Source organism: Ambystoma mexicanum, chromosome 13 (assembly GCF_040938575.1).
Source record: "Ambystoma mexicanum isolate Mex_15411 chromosome 13, UKY_AmexF1_1, whole genome shotgun sequence".
NCBI classification, from domain to species: domain Eukaryota; kingdom Metazoa; phylum Chordata; class Amphibia; order Caudata; family Ambystomatidae; genus Ambystoma; species Ambystoma mexicanum.
The window spans coordinates 508,628,099-508,646,195 of record NC_090938.1 but is presented as its reverse complement, the minus strand read 5'-3'; the positions used below and the strand labels follow the sequence as shown (position 1 = coordinate 508,646,195).

The window sequence follows — 18,097 nt, the reverse complement described above, 5'->3', positions numbered from 1 at the left end:
AAGACCAGCGCGTTGCCCCTATGGTATCCTCCGATACTGCTGGTAGGTTGCACATTAGTTCAAGGATGATTAAGTCTGTACATATGTGTTCCTGTTTTTTCAACCACTTAACTGCAGAAGTGGGCAGAGCCTACAATGATACCATATGGGAATCCAGGCCGATGATAGACGCCCTTAGCTTTTCCTATCTGCTGATCTGCACCGCACCTTTACAATCTAAACAATGACTTGTATTACTAGTGGCAGAATTAGAAGAGGGTTTGTTTCTGGATGAAATCGCAATGAAGAATGCTTTAGGCCAAGATCCTTCGAGGGGAATGGTTGGCATCATGTAGAGAAGGAAACATGTTCACACTCTGCCCTCCCTCATAAGACTGGAAGTGGGGAGGCTCAGGGGAGACATTCGGTGCTATAGAATCACACCGAAGATTGAGGGGGACACCGTGGAGAAGGCAATTTAGAGTTATAGACCTCCTTTGAGGTGGAAGCTGTCGAGAACGGAGCTCTGTATCAGGGACTGTCTCCAAGGTTGGATGTTAAGACCCCCGAAGATAGGAAGCTCAGTTTGAGGCCCGCTCTCTGAGGTTAAAACTCAGATGAATGGGAGATAATTTTCATGTCCTTTGAGGGTAAAAGGCGGCAAGATGGGAGCTCAGCAACCTGTGCATTCACTGATGATACAACCGAGAGGAACAGGAGCTCTAGGTCATGAGTATTCGCAGAGGTTAAGACTAGGGGTCAGCAAAATTACTGCTGGAAAAAAAAAAGTCATGACCCCATCCATGTCGCTTCACTTGTGGAGCAGATTTTTTCCCACAATGTATGAATTTTTGAAACATTTCATTTTTTTCCCAACATATCAGATTTTTGCCTAACATTCCTGCGAGTTGGGTTCCGAAAATTCTCGTGTCCCCTTCTTGGCTGAAATTTCTGGCAGAAATCTACATTTCAATTGGGAAAATACCTGAAATTTCTCTGAGGAATGAAGTGTCGAATGGTTCACCCACCCCTATGTAAGACCTATTGGGATGAGAGTCAAGTATTATGAGCTCTCACAGAGGCTTGAGATGGAAACCCAGCGGGATGGAACCTCAGCATCATGAGCGCTCACTGAGAGTTTTGGGTAAAACCTTAGTATGACGCATTGCTAATGATTCTTGAGGTCAAGACCTGTAGTGAGGGGAAGTAACATGGATCACTGCTGAGGCTAGAGAACAAATTCGAAAGGAAGCTCAGTGCTATGAGGTCCCTCTGAGTTTAAACTGTGGACAGGGATGTTTGCTATCATTGATTCTTACTGGGGTATGAGGTCAAAGCAGATAGGCATGGAAACACAGTACTATAGCGTTCTTCTCAACGTTGTGGTTGATCAAGGATGCTACTAAGCTTTATGGTGTAAATGGAAGAATATGGAATGAAGAATGTGGAATTCAGATTGATGGGCTCCACTTAGGTTTGTGGCAGAAGTAAATTGTCAAGAAGGGTCTGTATCTCAGATTATTACTGAAGTTTGCCGTTATGGCCGGTATCGAAGAAAGCTCAACATCATGTGTTCTTTTTGAGGTGAACATCCAAAGGCACATAAGGCTAGTATCACGTGTTCTTATTAAAGCTTGAATTTAACACCCATATGGAATTCAGGTTGGCATCCCTTAGTGATGTTTGAGGTTACGATCAACAGAGAATGGAGCTCAATATCACAGATTCTCATATTGAAGGAATCTGGGGATCATGAATTCTGGCTGAGGTTTCCAGGTTAAATCCCAAGGGGAACGACACTCTGCATTTCTGGCTCCATCTGACATGTTGGGGTACCCATCCTGATAGCAACAGACTCTCATAAGTTCCTACTCTGATTTGAGGTTGACACTTACACCGATAGGAGTGTAATGCAGTGACCTTATGCTATGTTTAGAGGTGGACGGTGAAGATAGTACAATATGAGGAGCTGTCGCTGAGGTCAGTGCAGAGACTCATAGGAAAGGAACTCAGTATAATGGAACCTTACAGAGATGTGAAGTTGAAACCCACATGAAAGGGTGTTCAGAATCTGAAGTTGAAGTGGAGAGGACACTGGAGATGCAAGCTCGTACTCACAGACTAACAACAAGTATTAAGAAAGAAAGGAATCCAATAGAGTCTCCTCCCATGAGAAGGGGATTATACCCTGCTTAATCTGCTTAACGCCCCTTCCTCCCTCTTCCACATTATACATGGAAGGCCTCCCTCACACTAGGAGGTTAACGTCTGCAGAGTCATGGTGGTGTCTGGTGCAGTTAGCAGATGCTTTTCAAATGTACCCCCACCTCCACGTGAACAAAAAGACCTGTGGCAGGTGCCGCCACATGGACGCAGACCAAGTAAGCCACTGCCCAACGGAATTTAAACACCCTCCCAACAGATGTCAAATAGCAGAACTCTACACCCCTACAACCATTTAACAGCCATCGCCCTGGCCAATGCACTCTAACACTGTCGGCAGGCAAGTCTCCGATTTGGACACAAATGCCTCTCTACTTTTGATAGAACAACTCCTAGAATTTACGCGCATGCTCGGCTCAGGGGATTTCCGGTCTGCACTCATCAACACAGAAGCAAAGCTGTCTTGCATGTCCCCTTACCCCCTACTAACCAAACCCAAACGACCCTGCTTTTCGTCTACTGGAGCTTCTGGAGATCATACAAATTGTAGCAGTGCGCTGTTTAAACATAACATAATATAACTGAGGGAACATCCCAAGCAAGATCCACTTGACATAATGTAGTGATAAGAGGCGGGCGCTGCATGATCGAGTGAGAGCATTGTGTGCCCACATGAAGGAGTTCTGGATTTCAATGCCCTGCAGCTGGGGCCGTGTTCTCCGTATTCGTGCACGTGAGGGTTTAACCCAGAGATGCAGAAAACTGTATGGAAGTGATAACTGCATTAAGGGCTGGTGAAGGCTTAAGGACATAATGACTTTCAATGGGTCAGAGGAGGTAAGTGCTGTAAGCACTCCCAAGTGCCTGGGATTTGGGAAGACCTGGACTCCAAGTTGGAGAACTCATCTGCCAAATGAAAGGTCATATCCCCATCTTTAGGGGATTTAAATAGCACATCTGTTTTGTGGGTACTATAAGAGTCCTGAGTAATCAGTTGGAGCTGGGACTAGAGTGTTTCATTCTTAAGAGAAAGATGGATCAGGGATTCCCCCTTTCTCTCCGAGCTCCCCCACCCCGCTGATAGACACCTGAGATTCACCCAGAAGGCAGAACCATCAGCATCTGGTCTTCAGGCTCCAATTGCTTCAAAATCATCTGCACTTTACACGTTAAGTAGCACCCAGAGGAGACTCAAGAGTACCCCCGTCGTTGACCCTACAAAAACACTAATCAATGGCCCCTTGTACAGCACTAGGATGGGTACAACTCAAACCAGCAACAACACAACAGATGACCACACCTGGATGGTGACCTTTGAGTCCCTTAAGGGAGGCAAAGGCGAGAACAGAAATCATGATGGCATGAGGATAAATACATCAAGGAGATATCCATACTCAAGGATTTATCCACCGAGCCTCATGGACAAGGGCATGATTATGTTCCAAGCTCGCATCGGGATTCTAGCAGACTTGGAACTTCCTTCTCCCAGCGGAGACCGCTGAAGTCTCTAAAACATCATACAAGGGCCCGTTGTCATGCCTTCCTGGAAGATTTGGAATCGGTGGAAGTCGCCATTAGGATGTCCCACCACACTAGACCGTTGTTGCATGCACGGCCTAGTTGTTCGTTTCAAAATGGCCACCACCGGGCATATATTGCAACGCAGTCGGCTCGCCGGTGCATTGCACCTTGGATCCTTCCGTGCTTTACGCTCTCTCTAGTCCTCCTGTTTGCTACAGTTAGCTGTTCTCGTATCTCTCTCTCTGTGCTTGTTTTCGCCCTGTGTTGCTTGCCTTACGGGTTCCGTTCTGTTTTGGAATCCTTGGGTTCTGGCTCATCCTGTGGTATACTTTCTCTCTAACTTCGCGGTCCACCCGCTCCTCTTTCTTTTCTTACCTGTCCTGTCCGCTTGTGTGTTTTCCGGCACTTTCTCCTGCCGCTCTCCTGTTTGACTCTCTCTCGCTGGGCTCTTCTGACATCCTCCCATCAGTTGCCGTTGCTTCTCCCAGTCTCCACTCGGCTACGAAACCAGCCTCTTTTCAACAGGATCTTCGTGTTGTTTACTTACTTCCTGACAAGCTGCCATTCTGTCTCGCGTGGAGGCTATGCTTAATGGAATCCGACCTTCTGATTAAGATAGAAGCTTTCAACCAGCTATCCTCACCATTCAACATCACCTGAGGATTGCAGGGTTTCAGCCCGGAGGCTTTTCCCTGCATTCGGGGCCTGCTCCGGGGGAGGCCACGCTGTTGGGGGTTTCCCCTACCGACAGTGTGGCATCCCGAGGAGACAGACCTTATTTGCTGCAAAAGAAAGAAAGGAAGAAAGACATCACATCAAGGAAGCCCAGAAGGAAGAAGAGGGATACAGAAGAAGACACAAGCTTCAGTGAAGAACCAGGTGAGGAGGAAGGGAGGGAGATTAATAAGGAGTTTGACACCTGTCCCCTACTATCACTGGCCAAGAGTTTGCATGCTCAGAACAGAGAGAAAACATGTTCTGGATCCTCTATGTCCACTGCCACGTCGCATCTCAATGATCCCAGCAAATACCCCAACCAAAAAACATTGCAAGAGCATGCCAGAATCCTCACCCCTCACATCTCAGCTCGACCAGAGACTCCACTGGAACAGTTGCCGAGCAACAAGCGGGAAGATCATCTCCGAAGCCATCACAGCAGGGCCCCATCTGGCAGACCAGGCCTAACCCACTACTGCAAGAGTTGCCTGATCAATTAGCCTCTCGACTTCAAAGTATACCTTAAGGGTCTGATTGGCATCATAGCAAAGGACATTGCTGACCCTCAACCATTGCCCAGCCCTATCCCAATTCATATCACGCAGTTACTCTGCCCCAGCCAAACAGTTCTTTGCGCTGGCCTCTGTCTAAAGAATGAACCAGGAGATTTCCCTTGGTAGATTCGGTTCTGCAATATGTGCAGCTGTGTGCAGCAAAACTATCACCCCAATTACTTTCTTAAAATCAATTTCTGGGCTCAATAACACGCTTTGGGAGACTAGAGCCAGCTTATCAGAAACCTCTCTCCGGGTGACTGAAGGGTTAATGACTCCTACAGGGGCAGTGTGTGTGGCAAGGCATCTTGTTTTTTTACGTAAGCACAAACGTGTGCGTCACCTACGTAGATGTTCCCGAGTTTGGCTGTTTTTTATCATTCTGTCGAAGGTGGTTTTTGGGTCCAAAGATCATTGGTTGGGAAATTACTCAAAGGCAAACAAGAGGCCAGGAGCGTATAAAGTGCGGACTCCGGGCAGAGCAGGAGCAGAGCAGTGCCAGCGGGGACAGAGGAAGAGGCCACAAGCAAGCTCCTACCAGCTCACCTGCCAACGTTACAGCGCCGACATGGAGACCGCGATGGACGCGCTCCACGACTCCGGGGCCCAGATGGTTCAGTACCTCCAGGTGCACTATAGGAGCTCCCAGGACTGGTTCATGTTCGTCTCCTTCGCCGCCGACCTGCGCAACACCTTCTTCGTCTTCTTCCCCATCTGGTTCCACCTGTGCGAGGCGGTGGGCATCAAGCTCATCTGGGTGGCGGTGATCGGAGACTGGCTCAACCTGGTCTTCAAGTGGTGAGTACGGGGGCTTCTCATTGCTTGCAATGAAGAGAAGACTTCTCCTAAAACACTATTCAGGGTCAATACTGCTACACAAATACCATCCTTTAAGTGTTATGGGCATATTACGGAACTGGGGATTATCATTTAATAATTTGGCGCAAATAACCTTTTACTTCAATTTTCTCCCCGAACTTGGGGTAGTCTCCTTAATGAGCGAGTGAGAGGTTAGCCTCAAATGTGCAAACTAAACTTCCTCAAATTCTTAACACTATCCCTAGAGACTGCCTTGGATCCAAATCCAAACATTACGAAAATTACTATAAACGAGGAAAATTAAATGCTTTAAGGGAAGAGTATATGCTGTTAATTAGGACTTGAACCCTCTTGACCCTGGTCGCTTCATCATCATTTCCAAACCATGAGCCATGACCGAGTCAGTGCTTTGGAGTTGGCGGCTTGGTTTCTGCTGGGTTTGATGCCCACATTCTAATGGGCTCGTATCATTAGTGTTCACATCTCAGTTCTGCTGAGGTCTCCAGAGCATCCAGCAATCGCTGGTTTATGGTTTCTTAGCTTGGCAACCAGAAGCCAGCTCCAGGGGCGTTGCTCGGTTGCTTTTTTGGTCATGGCGCCCCTATGAGCCCCTGCCTACCCTGTGTTCCGCTGGTGCACAGGGGCTTAAAACTGGAGTCAGCAGGTTATGCACACCAAAGCATGTGTTCCCCCTTATGTAATGTAAACTCATGAACACTGATTGGATATAGCTAGTGTGGCACAGAAGGGGATTCAGTCCGTTTACTCCGGACCGCAATCATTCTCTATATCACTCCCCAAGGCTGCCTGTGCATTGGGTGCGGGGCACGTGCCCAGGTATCGTTACCCTGAGACTTGCGTCCCCCCCTCTTCTAACATTAGGCGTGGCTCACGTCTTTGGACCTCAGCCGAGTGACAATAGAGCGACAGATGTGTCAGATATCCTCACATCCAAATCAACAAACATGATTCATATTCACGGTTCATGGTTACAACAATTTAATGGTTACATGTGCATTAAGACATGGGTGTTGCTAGGTCTGGTAAAGATCCGGGGCTATGCTAATTTCGGGAAGGTCGGGACTCGGGGCTAGCTAGCCTTCTGGTTCTAACCCCTGAGCTTCTATCCGCGGCTACAACCAAAAGACCCGGGGCTATAGCCCCCTCAGTCCCCCCCTAGCAACGCCTCTGATCACAGACACATTTGTCAATTAGACATATTGTTGATTCTTAAAAATGCTCTTTCAGTTTATGCAAAGAAGCCAGGAACTCTCACTGATGCTGTTTGCCACTGCACACTTTCTCAATGGGAGGGTCGCAGATTCACTATCTTCGAATTACACCTTTTCTCAGAAATAATGTATATGGTTATTCCAGATTCTGATTATGTGCTTTGCTCGGGTAGACAGGTGCAACATTCTCTTCAGGACTACAATATATACTGGAATTGATCATTAGAAGGGAACATTGTCCGATTTTAATTTTAAATAGCGTCTTTTAGCTGAGAACGCACACTATTTGTCTGTCAAAATGTCTTCACTTCCAAGAACGGGCTGTGGTCAGATTCAAAGCGATGCTCTGAGAGCGCGTATCAGAGGAAGAGGGAACGTGAGAGCGCTTAACAGAGGAAGAGGGAGCGCGAGAGCGTTTAACGGAGAAAGAGGGAGAGCGAGAGCATGTAACATGGCAAGAGGGAGCGCGAGAGCGTGTAACAGGAAGAGGGAGAGCGAGAGCGTGTCATAGAGGGAGAGCGTGTAACAGAGGGAGAGGGAGAGCGTGTAACAGATGAAGAGGGAGAGCGAGAGCGTGTAACAGAGGAAGAGGGACAGCGAGAGCGTGTAACAGAGGAAGAGGGAGAGCGAGAGCGTGTAACAGAGGAAGAGGGGGAGCAAGAGCATGTAACAGAGGAAGAGGGAGAGCGAGAGTGCACCAAAGCACATTCATGCAGACACAGAGAAGCAGACCACTTCAGTGAGAAGTACCAGACAGTGCTGAGTCAGCACTGCTGACAAAGAGAGAGAACTGAGCGCAACTGACAGCGCGACTCTTCCACATGAGAGAGAGAGTTGGAGACCACAGAGAAAAAGAGACAGCGAGAGCGTGTAACAGAGGAATAGGGAGAGCGAGAGGTAACAGGCGAAGAGGGAGAGCGTGTAACAGAGGAAGAGGGAGAGGGATAGTGTGTAACAGAGGAAGAGGGAGAGCGAGAGGTAACAGACGAAGAGGGAGAGCGTGTAACAGACGAAGAGGGAGAGTGTTTAACAGAGCAAGAGGGAGAGCGACAGCGTGTAACAGAGGACGAGGGAGAGCGTGTAACAGAGGAAGAGGGAGAGCGAGAGGTAACAGAGGAAGAGGGAGAGCGAGAGCGTGTAACAGAGGAAGAGGGAGAGCGAGAGCATGTAACAGAGGAAGAGGGAGAACGAGAGCGTGTAACAGAGGAAGAGGGAGAGCGAGAGGTAACAGACAAAGAGGGAGAGAGAGAGCGTGTAACAGAGGAAGAGGGAGAGCGAGAGGTAACAAAGGAAGAGGGAGAGCAAGAGCATGTAACAGAGTAAGAGGGAGAGCGAGAGCGTGTAACAGAGGAAGAGGGAGAGCCGAGAGCATGTAACAGAGGAAGAGGGAGAACGAGAGCGTGTAACAGAGGAAGAGGGAGAGCGAGAGGTAACAGAGGAAGAGGGAGGGCAAGAGCATGTAACAGAGTAAGAGGGAGAGCGAGAGCGTGTAACAGAGGAAGAGGGAGAGCGAGAGCATGTAACAGAGGAAGAGGGAGAGCGAGAGCGTGTAACAGAGGAAGAGGGAGCGCGAGAACATGTAACAGAGGCAAAGGGAGAGCGAGAACGTGTAAGAGAGGAAGAGGGAGAGCGAGAGCGTGTAACAGGGAGCGAGAGCGTGTAACAGAGGAAGAGGGAGAGTGAGAGCGTGTAACAGAGGAAGAGGGAGCGCGAGACCGTGTAACAGAGGAAGAGGGAGAGCGAGAGCGTGTAACAGAGGAAGAGGGAGAGCGAGAGCGTGTAACAGAGGAAGAGGGAGAGCGAGAGCGTGTAACAGAGGAAGAGGGAGCGCGAGACCGTGTAACAGAGGAAGAGGGAGAGCGAGAGCGTGTAACAGAGGAAGAGGGAGAGCGAGAGTGCACCAAAGCACATTCATGCAGACAACGAGAATCAGACCACTCCAGTGAGAAAGTACCAGACCGTGCTGACAAAGAGAGAGAACAGAGCACACCTGACAGACGACTCTTCCCAATGAGAGAGTTGGAGAAACACAAAGAGGAAGAGACACAGAGGGATAACGAGAAAAAGGGAGAGATGGAGGGATATATATTGATTGGCGTGTGACATGCCAGGTGCAGCTAGCGTTCAATGAGAGGGCTCCAGTTAGGGGGCTGGTGCAAGTGGAGTGCTAGAGGGGTCGTCACCAGAATGTGTATTATTTAATCTCTTTCTGAATCTTCTAGAAGAGGGAATCCGTAGCTTTTTCCTAACTTTGCTGGTGACACAGAATTTGGCGGGTATTAAAATACCACAGAGACGAAAGCACCCCAGAAATATCTAGAGAGCTCTGGAGCTCGTCTAGAGAACACACGCGATGTTCTGCTGCGCGGGGAAAGGTTTAGCGAAAATAGAGCGTGAGGTCCCGGATGTTCCACGAGGGGCTCATCTCCAGAAGCACAGAGACAGCTGCGAGACAGTCCTGGGTGATGCGAGGCACAGGCACTATAAGGATTGGCTCCAGAACAGGAGCATGTGCACACTGGAAGAATGAGGATGGGGATACACGGAGCAGGGGGCCTCATTGATTAGCGGGGGTGGGGGTGTGCCATGTATTAGAGGCCATAGCAAGGGACAGGTTAGGCTGCAGGTCAAAGGGCAATGCTGTAATTCATACCTCACACATACCATCTTGGCAGAAAGGCTAGTTGATCTATGTTATGTGTCGTTATGTTATGGAACTTTTATAGAGCACAAACTGGCTTCACAGCACTATGGATAAAGACAGCAGGATAAAGGGGGCGCTAAAAACTGTGGGAGTCTTTAAGCCCCTTGAAAATTAAGTGCGCATCTGTCTTCCTTTAATGTATCTGAAAGGCAGGTCCGGCTGAAAATGTGTCGGGGCCTATTTCAACGGATGGTTGGGGCCCCCCTTGCTTAGAGTGGAACGCAGTCTGGGGCAACCTTGGGGGTGATACATTATAATGGAGATAAAGATAAGATTAATAGCCGCCAATTATCACGAGACGGTGAACCAGCAGGGAGCTGAAACACTGAATGCCCACTGAATAGCATTGCTTCCTTCTTTGTAAGCAAGTGGCTGATGTGGAGGAACCAGTGTTCAAAGGCAACAAGATGATAACACTTCTGTTTTCCCCAATGCAAGTGATGGCCAGATGGGCTCTAGCAAACACAGCTTGTAAGGCGAGCGCTTAAAGCGCACACTGTAAGCCCTAGAATGTAAGTAATATATAAAGGAATATATTGCCATGTTATTAGTCTGCTGACTGGCAATAAGGGGGCCACTGCTGGCGACCCGCTTGGGCTCGAGGCCCCTTTCATTTGAAAAGGTTGGAAGGCCTCGATGCCATTCCTGCTGAAACGAAGACACCTCTCGGCCTAGGATTAGGATAATATCCTTGGGCAGCCCCACTGGCCCTCTCTTGAGTTGGCATGTCTTGGAATGATCAGTCACCCAACACATGATAGATAACATGATTCCCTTGCACTGCACCTATAATAGTATCACTGTGCAGTAAGAACCGCTCTGTGCCCCATCATAGCTTAAGTAGCGATTGCCATGTTTCCGTAGCCCCCAAAAGTCCAAGCCATTGAGGTCTTATCACTTGTTATTTTCTCCCAGGAGCTCCTACCTTGTGGATGTGGCTGGTAGATTGCAGGGAGTTGATTGGATGGCGGAGGAAAGAGGTTCTCTCTCCTCCCAATTCTCCACCTCACAGTGACCCATTAGCACTTGTATCACACCCAATGGTTCAATGTTCCTTCTTGTTTGATCCTCATTATTATGTGACGTTAACCTGTTTATTTTCAATTTCAGGATCCTGTTTGGCCAGAGACCATATTGGTGGGTGCACGACACCGATTATTACAACAACACATCAGCGCCAATCATTAAGCAGTTTCCTGTCACCTGCGAGACCGGACCCGGTAAGAACATGGCGGCTTATTACCAATGACAGATTTCCCCAATGATTTGTAATAATCCTGTAATGTTAATGTTGGATCGCCAGTTGGGAGGAACTAGGGTTATTGCCAATATTTGTTTATCATTAGGAGTGTACGTCCTTTTACGTCTCTGAAGCAATGTGGATATGTCTGTGATGTCACAAGACCGCGAGTGATAGAAAGGTTTCCATGAGGCTATGCAGGGAGGTCTAAATGAGGCTCTGATCACCATAATGGACTCTAGAAGATATGTTTTCTTTTCATTGCGTGTGCTTTGGGTACCTTCTCAAGGATATATACTCCTCCTTCCCTGTATGTGGTCTCATTTTAACTATAAGAGGCATTTAAGGGTGAAGGAAATCCGATTTTCTTCACATATTGCCAAAGGGGAGCACTAACTCTGTTGCGAGCCATCCGTCGTAGGCTGGGCCGCTCATTTATTTAGGGAGCAGAATCCAAAGCATGTGTTACATGTAGACAAGCTTGAAAACCACATGCATGAGCCTCCGTCGTGCCCAGGCAGGATCCCCTTTCCAGAGTATAGAGTATAGAAGGCGAGAGGTCTGGCACATCACCTCATATAGGTGTCCCACGCAAGGGGGGGCTGGAACTCTACAACAAAGCTTTAACATTTACAACAGGGGAGACCTGCTGAACAAGTGACAATGCTCCCTAGTCTGAACCTCTGGGGGGACACCTGGCCAAACACTGACATCAAGATACCCCAATACGCAGAGGAAACACAGCTTTATCTAAAGATACATTACACCAATGACATCCATTGACTCAAGCCCTATCTGTCCATCGTCCAGTCATGGATATCCAGCACCTGACAGAAGATCAACTGGACTGAATTAATTCTCGTAGTGAAGTCCACCAAGAATGTGCAGGTCAAGATTTGGCTGACGGACCTAGAGCTCGAGGGATGTACACCTCAACTCTCACCCAGCGCAAATTCTCTTGGCTTTAGTCTTGATAGCGATTTTCCATGGAAAGCACATATCACCAAGAAGACCCAAGCAGCATGGTGTTAGCTTGCAATCCTCTGCAGAGAGACGCCTTTCGAACCTGTCCCAAGTTTCAGAAGACTGGTCCAAGCCCTTGGCATCTTGCACTTGGATGGTGGCAACACAGGAGTCGCAGATGACACTTTGGCCTCTCTGGAAACTGCCCAGAATACTGCAGAGCTCCTCATCACAGGACTGAGAAAATTCAGCCTAATCACACCCACCCTCAAGGAGTTCCACTGGCTACTCTTTCAAGCACGCTCCACGTTCAAGCCGACCTGCATCACCTACAATGCCGTCACAACCAAAACGTCCCTTTTCCTGGTGGAGAAACTCACTGTCACTGAGGGCCAGTTCACCATTGGGAAGAACCTGACAACATTACTCCTCAAAGAGCATCTGGCAAATTTCTGATCACTCCACTAAATCCTGCTTCACTCTCTTTGGAGATCCCCTACTCCCTTGTTCCTCGCACCAATACCAACTCCCGTGCTACCTACGAAGATTACATGTGACCTCATGTATGCATCCCCTATTTACAGCTCTCCATTGCTTCATTGCTAGGCTTGCCTTTCAATTGCAGAAAGTCATCAATGGTATACGCCGCTCCCGTAAGGAGAACTGCAGCAGCTTAAAACAAAAAGACTGAGAAATCAGGGTGTAGCTTGAAAGTAGAGGCACCAATCAATGCAAGACTCGTGTCATAGCAGCTCTGGGAGCAGGAGGGCAGAAATGATGTTCTAAGTTTAGTCCAGGAAAAGAGAACATGTCTAGGGTTCCATCGTAGCCTCTGTCCCCGTGATTTACTAGCGGGGCTTGGTCTGGCACCTTTCTAGGACTGGATGTTTGATTATATACATAAATCTGACTTTGGGAAAGATAGATTGTCTCCATCCGCCTCATAATAAAGGGACAGTAGCGTCTAAGTGAACCAGTTCTTTATTGGCTTTCTTTTCTATCTCCACAGGAAGTCCATCCGGCCACGCCATGGGCGCCGCTGGAGTCTACTACGTGATGGTGACGGCTATTCTCTCCATTGCGCTGAAGAAGAACCCACCAGCTCTGAAGAACTGGTGAGCAATGGTGCTCAGGCACGGGGCCCTTTTAGAAGTGTAAGGGGGGCGGGGCTCCCTTTCCGAGAGCACAGGGCGAATATTGGTCATTGGTGGCAAAAATCAGCCTAAGAACTATCTCTGCGGTTATGGCCTAGTACTGCCTTTGTTTAATGACTGCGTAGACAAGTACATTTTGAATTTTTGATAAAATATGATGTAACTTCTCTGCACACATCGCTGGAAATCATGCAGTATGAGACCTCCATAATCTACCTTTATCAATAAATCGACACCTATCAATGATTCTGAGTGAAGAGTCACCTTTCAGCAATCCAGGCTGGTAGCGAGGCTCTGCCATGGTCTCTGTATTGGCTGGACATCTACTGAGCAATGGGAGGCCTCCATGTTGTTGCCACCCTGGCAGAGTTGACGGTCTATTAATGGAGGGGATCGTTTTTTGGAAGGTGCCCCTGCACGCGTCTTGGGTTTCAATGAAATGTGGCTGAACCTTTATTCCGCATGTTCCCGCCCCTTTGCCTGGCCTCGCCCCCTCCACATATTGGAGCTCGGAAGTGGTTGGTTCATTTGCAATGAGGTGTGTTTATAAAGCACCAATAATTTAAACATCAGTCGAGTGGATACCTAGATGACTAGGAAAGACCATATTGTCACTGTTAGATAAAGTCTCTCTAGTATCCAGGGGATGACACAAAATGGCGGGCGCCGCATGTAAAATGCAGTGAGAGGCCCCTGAGATTGAGACCATTCAGAAGGCTTTAAAGAGTTGGGGTCCCCAAAAAGGGGAGGATCCTCTTGTTACCAGGGTGTATATTTTTTCCTGGTTTGCATTACTGCCTTTTAGATAAGGGGTCAAAGGGCTCTTCACGGGTCCTACATATCGTGTTTGTCTTGTTGAAGAGGAGTGTACACGCGTAATCAGTTCTAGGTAATCCCCATTCACTTCAGGAGGTAATCACTTCAAATGTTGTTGTCAAACATGGAAGTGATGCCAACTGGTAGCGTCACTTCTGTGTTGCCCGCAGCTCTTTCAGCTCCCCCCCCCCCCCCCGCGTCTCTCTCACTTAGTCTGGTCCTGTCCACGTAGTAATGAATAGTAAAGTCCAGTCAGGTTTTGGGATATCTGCAATTCTAAAAACATGGATTTCCATGGAGATTCTTTGCATGTAGTTTGCTCTCAGTGAACACCCAACCAGAATGTACCATTCAATGAGCAATTGGGAGCAACGCTATCACACGCATAGATACACACGTGGGAGTGATGCCTTTTCGTCTTTGTGTTCCATGAGCTAAATCACATGAATCGCCTCTGTATGACAAAGTTATCATTAGTAATTTACGTGTCTGCCCTAATTGCATGTCCCCTCCTTTGCTTCTATTCCAGGTGTCTCCGTGGGGTTCTCTGGACAGGTTTCTGGGCGGTGCAGATCTGTGTATGTTTGTCCCGGATATTTCTGGCGGCTCATTTTCCGCACCAGGTCATCACCGGGGTCATTTCAGGTTAGTATCTCGAACCGTCTCTGTCACTCTTTCCTTTGTATGCTAATAAAGACATATAACTGACCAACCAAGGTTTGGGACGGTTAGAGATGGGTCAAATGATACTTAATAGCAGCACACACTGTCACCTATGCCACTTATGGGTTGGAATAATCATTACATGGCCTCTCTCACCCCAGATCTTGGCAATATCCCAGTGAGCACTGACTAGATGACTGTATTATCTATTCAGATAACTATCTTCCTATCGCACCCAGAATCTGACCTTTGCTAAAATGTAATCCTATGTTGGCTGTGATGTTTATGGTCCCCCGGTATGCCTTAACAGTATTGCTGCAATTTGCTGCTAACGAATGCCTAGTGTATCCTCTCATCTTTTAAAGAATCCTTCATATTTGAGGACAGTGTCCCTAATGTTCTTTATTGTTTGTATTTACAGGGATGGCTGTGGCCGAAGCTTTTCATCACATCCCCTCCATCTACAAGGCCAGCCTCAAGAGATACCTGTCCACCACCGTCTTCCTCTTCACCTTTGCCCTGGGGTTCTACCTGGTGCTGAGAGCCATGGACGTGGACCTCCTCTGGACACTGCAGAAAGCTAAGCGGTGGTGTGCCAGGCCCGAGTGGATCCACATCGACACCACGCCCTTCGCCGGCCTTCTCAGGAACCTTGGGATCTTCTGTGGACTCGGGCTAGCGCTCAACTCCCGCATGTACCAGGACAGCTGCAGAGGGAAACGGGGGGCGCAGTTCACTTTCCGCCTGTGCTGCATCTTCTCGTCTCTTGTGGTCCTCCATCTCTTCGACTCCTTCAAGCCGCCAACAAAGGTGGAGCTGCTCTTCTATGTGTTGTCTTTCTGTAAGAGCGCTGCCGTGCCACTGGCTGCCATGGGCATCATCCCGTACTGTGTGTCGCAGGCTCTGAACCACCAGGACAAGAAATATTTGTAGAGAGAACTCCAGTGTCGCTATAAAGGCGCCTTATTACATTCTCACTAAAGTGCAGCACTTTTTTTGGAGTTGTATAAGTGCTTAGACTTTCAGTGTGTGCCTGAGTACATCTATGTACTCGAGCGTGTGAAGAAGGCCTGTTTACATGTGCCGTTCGTCTGCTTCCTGTGACAGCACCAGATAGAGCGGAGATGGAAGACGCTCTACACTAGGACGGACTAAGGTGGAGGCCTCAAAAGCAGCTGGAATGTAAAGGGCGCAGGGTAGTCTCCATAGAGATTCGACAATCAGACACAATGTTCAACCTGAGGTTAAATTCATGTTCTCTACAAAGGGGCCACATTTCTGACCACATGAACACACTGACTCCAGCCAATCCTTTCCAACTGGAATCCATCATGAGGATGGGCAGATGTCATTAGAATATAACGAGAAGTTGGCGACCCTGTTCAGTGGACCACAGATCAGAACTCTGGGCTATTGAGACTTACTATTGCCACTTAGCTAACAGAAGAACCCAGGTTTTGGTGGCAAGAAAAGAAAGAGAAGCAGAATGCATTATAGGAATATCATGCATGTCCCCAGAACAAACCCAGTCACAAGGTGGGGGCATGTGTTTTACCCTGGCTAGAGGGAGTGCTGCTGGACTTTGAGATGTTCTGTAACTCAAGCAGCAACACAAGAACTGAACGTTTCTCCATCCTGGGTAACACAACGCACTTTCAAGGCTGGAGAACCATAGCGGATGTTCTGGGATTTATGGGGAACTCCAGCCATTTTAATAAGGTGGTTTCCATCTATCCTGGCATTCTCTGTAAGGTCATCTGTGGGTGAAGTATGCTATGTAAGAAAGGTATTTGGGAGCAGAGAACATCATATAGTTGATGCTTTCCGGTCTGAGAGGGATTGTACAAAGTCAGACCCATCACATCTTAGTGAGCGCAAGAAATAACGGGGACGAGCAGGCCGACTCCAAGACATGTTATACCTTGAAGTCCCACCTCTGACCTGGAAGTTGTTGCTACATCTATTTGGCTGGCTTTAGCTCCATGACTTGAGTCTTTTCAGAGATGTGCACCCCCTCCCAGAACTGCAAAAATAGGCTCTCGAGTGGTCAGAAAGAATGGAAGTCTCTAATATAAAACACGTCACTCTGGGGATTCCTCCAATGACATGCTCCCATGTTTGACAGAGGATTTGCAGAGCGCAGTTCAACATTTGTACTCTGTATTTTGCAAATATTTATTTTCCATGGCAAAGTGTGTGTACTGTTAAAGCTGTGTGATGTACTGATGCACATTAGTAGGTTGCATAGCAGGCAATCCATGTATAGTGTTGCAGTTATTTTATTGACATGTGATATATTTATAATAAAAACAAGACATCCGCATGGCTTCTGTTATTAAGGAGAGCAGCGTTCAATTCTTCCTCATGAACCTAGTGGATAAAGTTGCATAGCGACCAGGGTCATCTTAAGCACATTTGGGGCCATGGGCACGGACATCCTTGGGGCACCCCTCCACCAAATCAAAGGTATTAAGGGATAAAGAAGACAGGTCGCGCCCTCCACCTGTCGTGCTCACAACCTATAGGTTGATATGCTGTCTCACAGCACAGTAAGCATGTTTATTCCCTTTAAGTCCGCTTGCCCTCTTCATTCTTGCTCTAATCAGACTGATAAACAAGTAGCTTTTGAAGACCAACATTAACAGTCTACGAAGAGGTTACTGTTCTAGTACATACAGGATACTTTTTATCAATAACATCTAGGAAGGTATGCAGCCTGTAGTATTAATGCAGGGCTCTATGTAAAAGGTACATGTAAGCCATGATAGACAGAGAACTCACATTAGGTGCCTCACAGAATGCAAAAGTGCTCATGCATGGATAAAGACCACCAATTGGAAGGAAGGCGAACGCTACACCTACCGTAGCATGGATAGTGGACGCAGATTAGAAGATGAGTAATGTCTGATGAGAAAGAAAATGTCATCAGACCTTGGGTCGCCAATTGTAGTAAAGACTACTGATGGATATTGTATCAATTTATATCTTGAGGATGAATATATTACAAGCTTAGTTTAACCTGAATATCAGCTATTCCAGCTTTTGGTGAAAAGAAGATATCACCATCAGATGTTTTTATTAGAGAAGTTTTTTTAATTCATCAATTTGAAAGAAGCAGAAATGTTATTCCAATGCATTTCGGACCTATACCTGGTCATTCATCAGGGCAAATTTCTATAGTACAAAGAAAGAACAATAGCAAAAAAATCATAAACATCAAAATAGAATCATATGGAGTACTTATGTAGACAGATCACCACAAATTGCGTAAATTGTTCTACTCAGAAACAAACAATACCTGCATATATGTATGTCCTAGTCAATTGTTCATCACAGTGACATATTGATTTCCATCATATCAAAGATAATCCCTTTATCTCTTGGGGTGAAATGTATCATAAATTGACCACTGGTTTCCACATCTGATTCCCTCTGAACTACTTGTACTCAGCTAAGTATCTATAAAACATCAAAAAATGTAGTCATGTAGGTAAAACTATCCAGTTTAAATATATGTAAATAGCAATGTGGAATCACACATTCTTTTAAATATAAAATGCACGTACCTGGGT

At 47.3% G+C, this 18,097-nt stretch overlaps 1 protein-coding gene across 1 annotated transcript; it reads left to right on the top strand.

Annotated features, from left to right (window-relative positions):
* Window positions 1–5,414: 5,414 nt before the first annotated feature.
* Window positions 5,415–16,844, top strand: LOC138521391 (glucose-6-phosphatase catalytic subunit 1-like). Its single transcript, XM_069634180.1, has 5 exons — window positions 5,415–5,732; window positions 10,800–10,909; window positions 12,902–13,007; window positions 14,392–14,507; window positions 14,947–16,844. Exons 1-5 carry the CDS (start codon window positions 5,503–5,505, stop codon window positions 15,456–15,458), a joined length of 1,074 nt encoding a protein of 357 aa, XP_069490281.1. The 5' UTR covers window positions 5,415–5,502; the 3' UTR covers window positions 15,459–16,844.
* Window positions 16,845–18,097: the final 1,253 nt, after the last annotated feature.

What these genes read in the sequence shown, in the direction of transcription:
- LOC138521391 (XM_069634180.1), top strand. Translation starts at nt 5,503, where the DNA reads ATGGAGACCGCGATGGACGCGCTCCACGACTCCGGGGCCCAGATGGTT. An exon ending in CCACCAGCTCTGAAGAACTG is followed by an intron (nt 13,008 to 14,391) that starts GTGAGCAATGGT and finishes CTTCTATTCCAG; the next exon opens with GTGTCTCCGTGGGGTTCTCT. An exon ending in CATCACCGGGGTCATTTCAG is followed by an intron (nt 14,508 to 14,946) that starts GTTAGTATCTCG and finishes TTGTATTTACAG; the next exon opens with GGATGGCTGTGGCCGAAGCT.